The sequence below is a fragment of the Pistacia vera genome, unplaced genomic scaffold (genome assembly GCF_008641045.1).
Source record: "Pistacia vera cultivar Batoury unplaced genomic scaffold, PisVer_v2 Contig72, whole genome shotgun sequence".
Lineage (NCBI taxonomy): Eukaryota > Viridiplantae > Streptophyta > Magnoliopsida > Sapindales > Anacardiaceae > Pistacia > Pistacia vera.
In genome coordinates, this window is record NW_022196579.1 from 49,117 (window position 1) to 57,805 (window position 8,689).

Below are 8,689 nucleotides of genomic sequence, written 5' to 3' on the forward strand. Positions count from 1 at the left end.
TTGGGTGAAACTTTCAAAGTGGTTGGGTTTCGGGTTGATCGGTTTAACCAATTTGTTCAATTGGTCAAATTGGTGTTTAAAGGTTTGAAATATAACAAAAATACCCTTGAAAATTATATGAGTTCTTACAGGTTTGAAATCTTGTATAAACACTTAAAATACTATTGTCAGTGTTAAATAGGGTTTGTTTTGGTGTTTTCGGAGATGATAACACTCTTTAGTACCATGAAAACACTCTCTTTAACCTTCTAACCAAAATCGAAAAATCCATCTCACTCGTTTGTCTCAATCGTCGACAACAGTAGGCTTTTTGGGATGATATTGTTTTACAATTTTAGGTCAATTCACTCATCGAAAATTGATGTCGTTGCCACTATTGCACTCACTGTCACTGGCTATTCTTCTTCAAAAGTTTTAATATTCAATTGTGCATAGATTAATGTCCTAATTTCTAGGGTTTTCAATAAATAAGAAAACTTATGTCTCGATCTGGTGTCAATTGTTCACGGATTGATGTAATTTTTGGGGTTCTCAATGAATAGGAAAACTTATAACTCAATCGGTAAAGACTCCTGGTCCTAGTCGAATTGGGTTTTAAAACGCTCACGAAATTATTTATTAAAATGAGTTTCAAGTATATGGGAGAAGGTTGATATAAATAACTACAATTAAAATAATTATTCAAAATTCTTTTAAGAAAATTAATGATTAAAAGTCATATTGTCATGAATTTATGAAAATTTATTTAAGGTAAAATTCTCGACCATTCGTCCATCTTTTTATGACCAGTGCGACGTATACGGTGTACCCAGGTCAATCATGGGGCTGCCAAATCTGTATTAAGGAAAATTAATAGTCCCTTGCTTTAACCTCAAGGAGTTGCCAAGACAGTGAAAAAAATTTGATCTTTCTATTGACGTTTTAGTTCGAACTATATTGAGGTCTTCTATTACATTTAAAGTTTACCTTGAAATATTGAACTAATAAAATATTCAATAAATTTTAAGGATTAGTTAGATATTCAATAAATTTTAAGGATTAATTGAGACGTAAATAAATTGTACATCCCGTCATTTAAAAAAAAAAAAAAAAAAAAATCATGTGCACGAACTGAATTAGTTGAATTCTCAATCTGATGTCGTCTTAAATCACATGCCCCGCCACAAGCGGCGTCGAAAGACGAGATGAAATTGAGAATTCAACTGAAATTCAGAACTCTTCCGTAATGTTAAATATCGACGAATATAGCTGCACCTTGAACAAGCCTTTCTTCTCTTCAGTGTGTAAAAGTTCTTGAAAGCCGATTGAACAGAGCAACACAGTCCATGCTAATTTTGAGTATCATGCCATTGCCAGCTTGATATGTGCTACACTTACAATTCATAGAGCAAAACAAAATAATGCATTATAATTTCACAGTTTTCCTACTTTCTAAGTTAATATGTGCACAAGATCAAAAGATAACTGGTAAGCTATGAGAGCGTCTTTCAAGCCCCCAACACGGTAAAGAGCTATCAACATAAACATTTGAACAAGTATTCAATACTTATACAAAAGCCCTAATGAGACTAGGACCAAAACCTACAACAAACCTGCTTCAGAAATTAAGAATAGTTTCAATTACCGCGTCTCAACCTCAACCCTACATCAACTTCTCTGTCGTATTGGATCAAACCAGAGCCCCGTATGTTAGAACTTTGGGTGTCAGAGGGCATCCCTGCCTCGTTTTGCTTCTCTTGCGAATCTTCCCCATAGTTGTGAAGCCTACGGCCAACTAGGTATCGATCATCACGAATGCTGTTATGAAGGTTAGTGAACCAGACATGAAATCTCTTAGCACAAAACCACAACACACTGAAACATAGGCATCCCAGCCACGCAAAACGATAGACTGCTGAATTTACTACTAATGGGTACCCAAGTACAGGAAACACCCCTCTGGCTAAGACATATGGTACACACAGGGCTGTCAACAACTTCATTATGATTGGGAAAACAATCTCTTTAAGCACCCAAAGACCTTGCAGCCTGGAGAAACCATCTTCTCTCACCCTTTCGAATTTTATCCGCCAGCCATCATCTACCAGGGGCATCATGTGATCCAACATAACCTGTTACAGCAGGGAAAATTTTAGTTCAGGGACACGTTTGTTTCTTCAAATTAAAACCATAAATCTTGTATTAAAAGATGACTAAAATGTTGAAATTTGAGAACATTCTGTCAATCTCTTGCAACTGCGCATTAGCTGTCATAGTCATGTAAATTGTTTAAAGAAACTTAAAATATTCATTGACAGGAAAGATTAAAGAAAACACATATAACAGAGGAACAGATATCATCCAAGAAATAACAACAACAACAAAAAATAAAAGAGATTGGACAACACTAATGCAACTTGAATTTTAAAGTTTAATCATCACTCCCAGCCAGTCATATGTGCAGAATATGATACACATATTCCAGATCCATAAACCCAAAGATCAATGTATATTTACGATCACTTCCAGGTCACTCAATAGAAATCAATAAATTTCAAGTTAAAGAAGAATTAAGAATTTGGCTTGATCCTCAGCTAAATTATTGCATTCTCATTTTACAGTGTAAAAATCAGTCATGCACCACAGAAAAGATGTTGGTCAACAGGAATGCACAAGAATGTGATAAAATTACTCACCAATCTAGTCCATATCTTCAGAAAAATGAGGCCCAACGCCCAGTCCTGATACAGGAGGAAAACCGGGCTTTCATCTACAGGCACCCTCATTGGCACAATCACCAGGAGCTCGAACAGCAACCCAATTAATACTGGAATGACAAAAATCTGGAACATGGCACCAGTAAAGGGATTAGAAGTGTAGAACACCAATCAAATGACTAACAAAACCGGATAGCATAGGAAACTTAAATAAGTAAAAAAAATAATAACCAAAATAACCATTACCCATATTGACAATAATGCAGAGCTCTTAATGACAATACCACACCACTTCCAAATTTGGCCAAACAAAATTGCCGCCCTCTTTGTTCTAACATGCTCAATGGAATATCTAGCTCCAGCTATGGCAGTCCAAATGACATAGCTTCCAATGATGAAAGCATACAGATCTGCGAAAAGGGAACCAAAGGAATATTAGTAGCATTTCACCACGGATGAATGGGCCTAGTAACCAAAAACCATACTATCATCAATGTTACCATTGCACTTGACGCCATGAGTAATTGGAAGAAGAGGAATTGCATTAAAAACTGCGCGTCCAAGTGAAATTGGCACCACTATCAAGGCTGAGTTAATAACAAGCAGAGTCATCCAGGCAATCACCAGCAAGAGGACAATACGAAGAACAAAGCCGTACCTGCTAAAATAAAGAGATTGATATCTAAGAAGCAGTGCCAGAAACCACTAAACATCAATTATACCAAAAAATAAAAATACAGAGATCCATTCATAGTGTTACAAATGTAAGCATCCTACAACTTACTCTGAGTCAGTCTGATCATCAGCATCATACTCCTCTGAAACATTAGAGTTTCCAGATCCTAGATTGCCTCTATTTACATCATCCACTGCTGGATATTGAACCAGGGGGGCTCGTTCATGTCCTAATGGTATTACCTGCAGTCTATCTGGCCTTGGCTCAACATTTCCATTTTCCTGGCCACTACTTTCATCAGGTCTGGGCAGCAAAAACTTAGTCAGACCAAGTGCCCAGCCAACTGCTGTAAACCAATAGCGAAGAAGAGACTTGATTGTTGTCCGCAATTTAAAATGCTCAATGGCAAATGGAATGCAGATTTGAAAGAGAAGCATATCAGCTGGTATTTCAGTAAATGGGTCAGATACCCTGTTACAAACAGTTGTACAATTAGCAAATAAACTTGGCATATCAACATGAAAAGAAAATACAGAAAGAAACAGCATATTCCTAAAACAAAAGTGTCATCTTACGATATGTCAAGAGGAAAAGTGGAGGGAGCCATCCGCATAGCAAGTTTGACTGGCAAAAATACCAGCATCACAATCAAACTCCCATAAACTGCAACAGACAACAGAACTCTGCGAGCATGCTTGTGTACAGGATCATCAATTAGATCACGGAATGGATTATAATTGGGATCAGCAGGATCTCGAAGAAAGTACAGAACTCCATTACGCAGAACCTGCACACAACAAGTGAAGAAATGATCATAAGGGTCATTATTGGACTAGTCTCAGAACTATAAAAGAATGGCAAGGAACATTACCACTCGAAGAAGGCTAACAAAGATACTTATTTGTAACATGTACACAATCCCTACAACCCAATGAACCAACGAGCTTGCCAAAGGAGAGACTGAAAAGAACAGAACTCTTTGAGACATTGTCTTCCCAAACATCCTTATGGTACAGACATCTAACCACCATCCACACATTAAAGGAAACACCCCAAGTTCAATGACCAGAAGGAAAGCAACCTTAATCATGGTCATCAAATGCCTCATTGCAGCTAGAAACTGCCTCAAGAGGGATGGAATCGTTTCTGCTATAGAAGCAATACCATAAAACCTCCCCATAGTCAAAGGCTCACCCTTGGTGTACCGAATCAAGGCAACAATACCCAAGTAGAAGAAGACAAGAGAGAATACGAACATATATCCAATAGCAAGTGTAGTAACATCAGAAAGTCGTGATGTTCCAATAGTTGCCCCTTTTAAGAGATCTGCTGAAAGTGGTGCACTTGTACTATTAGCTGCTTCATTTAATCCACTAGCATTTCCTTTTAACATCTCAGCAACCTGGCCAAGCATGCTGTTTTCTTGACCTTCAGATGTGAGATTTGTGACAGCACTTAATGCATTCTTCAACGTAATATTTGCTAAAGAGAGGGCTGTATCTGTGAGTGGCATGACCGTTGACAACACTGGACCACTAGTAGAGAAGAAAAGCCATGACATATAATATAGAATTATCCGACCTAAAGAGAAGGGGACAAAGATCACAACACCAAGGAATATCATATTGCTAGCCAAAACCTGCAAAAGAGTAAAGTCACTCATCATATCATGAAAAACTTTCCAGCAAGTAAGGAAGAAAGGGACTAAATTGGAAATTCAACACTTTTGATTCAAAAGACAACCAAATATAGTTAAAAAAGGATATTCATAGCATGTTATGTGAAGAAGTCCAATGAGAAAAGTACTAAAAAAATTTCTTCGGAAAAATAAAAATTATGAGATCTGACAAACCAGCAAAGAGGCAAAGGTTCCCGGTCAAAGGAACAGTAACAGAATCAGAAGTTCAGTAATATTATAGGACCGGCTCATAACAAGAGAAAGTTCACCTCCACTAAATTATTAAGCGAGAGATTTATCCTTATGCTTTCTTTCAATGAAATATGGAACTCTAATCCCAAGGTCAAATTTCATGGTACTATTACAAATAAATCATGTAAATAATTCAGCTCTAATCATGCCAACACTAACTTAAAATTATATCAAATAGAGGCAATTCATTCAAACAGAGAAAGAGAAATAAGATGAATTTCATAATATGCTCTCCTAAAGACAAAAGGATGTGAGGACTAAAGTAAAACCACCAAGATAAGATCAGTTAGGAAAATTAATGACAAAACACAATGTTACCTAGCAATGATAATAGCTAAATGAGGGAATGAATAGCTGACTTACGGTAAATGCATTTTCAACTAAATGAAAAACAGGACCCTGCATGCCAACAAGCTCATCAAAAGGTACATCCTCTGCGCCATCAGCATCATCCAAACCGTCAAACATCTGTTCAACATGGGCCTCAAGACGAGCTGCCTGAATCTCCCATCGTGCAGCAACATTTTCTGCATTCCTTCTGATAATTTGACCTGCTCCAGCAACACCCTGCGCTCCTCCAGCATCTTCTCCATTTCCTTCACCAGCAAAATTCCTATTAGCTTGTCCAGGAGGTCTTCTGGCAACACGAGCACCATTTCTATCCCCTTCATCCTCCCTCTCTGCATCTTGTCCTCCAAGCTCACGTAAATGCCTGAAGTAATCTCGCAAGGAAGTGGCTCCAAGAAAAATAAAAACAATGCTAGCAGAAAGTAGGAAACCATGCAGACAGTCAGTAAGAATAACTGTTGTTGAGATATGACTTAAAAATAATCTCTGAGCTTCACCAAAACTCCTCACAAAGGCCAACCGCCATATCCAAAACGTGATAAAAGGTATGATGAGGAGCCACACAGAAAGTACAAAACTAAGCCGTAGAAAGAATTGCACAACATGGCAAGCTTTCATTGCCATCCCGACTACAAACTCCTGAAAAGGAAGCCTAGCTGGAGCATTTTCAGCATAAACCGGGGAAAAGGAAAATGCATGTTTACAAACCTACAAAGAACACCAAATACGTTTCATTAGAGGAGATATATCTTCACCAAGAAAATACATTCTTCATAAACATAATAGGTAGAAGAAAAATAAAAATACATATTTGCAGGTACTTGAAAAATGCAAACCAAACATATACATTAATCAGTGCAAACCAGCTTTGGAAGTAAAAATGAAACTATAAACATATAACTGCTATCTTAAATGAAAGCAGTTAAATCCATTCATTCACATTTATGCATTCAGAATCATTCATATAATTTCATACTTAAACCCAAGGCTTCAAGCTTAATTTTCTAAAATGTTGATTGCCTATCAATATTTTTTTTGATGAAGAGATTTAACAAAATCATGCAATTCATTTGTCTACACGTGTGTCTATATGAAACCATTCATCAAAAAGTCATGACCATGAAAATTTTCAACAACCCAATTCATATGAAACCTCAAAAGATGAAATCTTCTGATCATGACTTTAACATTCCAAAGTCAAGAAAATAAACGCAAATGAAACATTAAGCATTTATGCATATAAAAATCAAGAAAGAAACTTCAATCCATCATTCACTTCTTCTTCCTCCCAACATTCCAGAAAGAAAATATCAGTCGATCACCCTTGGAATTAAAATTTAAAAACGCCGCAATGCATCAATCCACTGAAAGAACCATAATTAAAACTTCTTCTTTAATCAGTCTTTCAAAAGTTTCATTAAATAATTTAACGATTAATCAATCTATCCTTCAAATTTTTCCATCAAACAAGAAAAATATTCAATTAACCTCGCATTGGCGAGCGTTGCTGTGATTGAGCCACTGAAGGAGGCAATCCTGGTGAACAAATTTGATACTTCCACTACACGCGCACGGATACCGTAACGGATTCTCCGCGTCTCCTGGATTTCGACAGATCCGGCACACGTCTTCCTCCTCCTCCTCCTCCTCATCGTATCGCGACACGCTCTTCTCGCGGTCCTCCACCACCTCTCTCTTTATCGACACCGACGATGAGGACGTCGAGGGCTCGGAGGACTCGACGGATGAGGTCAAGGGAGCGCTGCCGCGGATTAACGATGTGGAGCCGTCCATAAGGGCGAGCTGATATGACCCACTGAGTTTGAGAGACCGAGTTGGGCGATCGATTGAATTGGTGATGATGGTTTTTAACAGATGGAGTTGTGTTTGGCGATGATTTTGGGATGGGTTGGATTAATTGTTTACGTTTGTGTCCCTGAAATGCCCCTCGGTTTTGGGTTATATTTCAGTTTTGTCGGTTACGAGGCGACCGGCTGGCTGGAGCTGACGTGGAGGTAATTAATTGGTTATTTATTGGCTTTAAGCGTTGTAAGTTGTTAAGTTAAAAAGAGTTTAGATTACAATAGGAGAAGTTGAAGAGTAAATTGAGATATTTGTGTCAAATACTACAAAACTAATGGTCAAACTATCTACGATCATTCTAGAAATGCATTTCTTTTTCTTTTTTCTTTTTTTTATATAAAAAAACATATTTAAATAAAACATCTTTCCCAAAATATTTTAGGGCCTTTCGAAATAAATAAGAAAATTTTCTAATGATTTTATGTGGCAAAAATACTAAAGTTATATATATCTTTTTTTTTCTTTTATAATTGGGGCGTCCGGCTAGTTTACGCGCGCTTTAACTAATTATTTGGAACCCTATAATTACCTATCGGTTAAAAACTTTAATGACTACCCATATTAGCAACCGAAGAAAGATTCGAAATTTCAAACTCATAACCTCAAGGGGTTGGCTTGGTGATCAAGGAGGTGTTCTCTTCCTTGACTTTCTGGTTCATACCTTGGGACTACCCCCCTCAATGCATAATTATGTTTTACCTGGTTCATTGAGTTTGTAAGATATTTAATAGACCTTAATGATTATTTGAGGTGCGCGTAAGTTGGTTCAGACACCTGGTTGGCAAAAAAAAAAAAAAAAAATTTAAACTTTTAACCTTTTGAATAATACACTCAAGAGTCTTTATCGAACCATTCGATAACCTAGAGATAATTATATATATATATATATATATTTTTTTTTTTTTTTTTTCTTATAACATAGGAACAACACAATAAACTAAATTGTGAGAACTCAAATTCTTGTGAAGGCGTTGGAGATTGAATCTTGAGTTGTTGTTTTATTAAGATGGGCTTAAGCCCAACATTGAATATTTGGACATTTGGGATCTTGTACAAGGCTTTTAAATTCGGACAAGCTTTATCTATGTTTCTGGCTCTGCATGACATTTTTGGGCTGAATGGCTACGATAATAGAAGTCCTCTACCGCGGGTTTTACACGGTCGATCGGGTCATAT

The 8,689-nt window shown here is 37.0% G+C and overlaps 1 protein-coding gene across 2 annotated transcripts; it reads right to left on the reverse strand.

Annotated features, from left to right (window-relative positions):
* Positions 1-1,379: 1,379 nt before the first annotated feature.
* LOC116114683 (probable E3 ubiquitin ligase SUD1) lies at positions 1,380-7,563 on the reverse strand. Of its 2 annotated transcripts, none has more exons than XM_031400818.1 (9): positions 7,139-7,563; positions 5,666-6,358; positions 4,244-5,011; positions 3,948-4,159; positions 3,481-3,843; positions 3,197-3,354; positions 2,943-3,106; positions 2,676-2,822; positions 1,380-2,111 (listed from the first exon to the last, which is right to left on the reverse strand). In XM_031400818.1, exons 1-9 carry the CDS (start codon positions 7,442-7,444, stop codon positions 1,617-1,619), a joined length of 3,306 nt encoding a protein of 1,101 aa, XP_031256678.1. In that variant the 5' UTR covers positions 7,445-7,563; the 3' UTR covers positions 1,380-1,616. The 2 variants fall into 2 exon arrangements, with proteins under 2 accessions (XP_031256678.1, XP_031256677.1); XM_031400817.1 differs by having other exon boundaries at positions 3,197-3,357.
* Between the last annotated feature and the right edge of the window lie 1,126 nt (positions 7,564-8,689).

Excerpts from the sequence above, each read along its gene's own strand:
- LOC116114683 (XM_031400817.1), bottom strand. The coding sequence starts at position 7,444 with ATGGACGGCTCCACATCGTTAATCCGCGGCAGCGCTCCCTTGACCTCA. Across the intron at positions 6,359-7,138 it reads GCAACGCTCGCCAATGCGAG|GTTTGTAAACATGCATTTTC; the intron begins GTTAATTGAATA and ends TGTTCTTTGTAG. Across the intron at positions 3,844-3,947 it reads ACTTTTCCTCTTGACATATC|GGTATCTGACCCATTTACTG; the intron begins GTAAGATGACAC and ends TGTTTGTAACAG.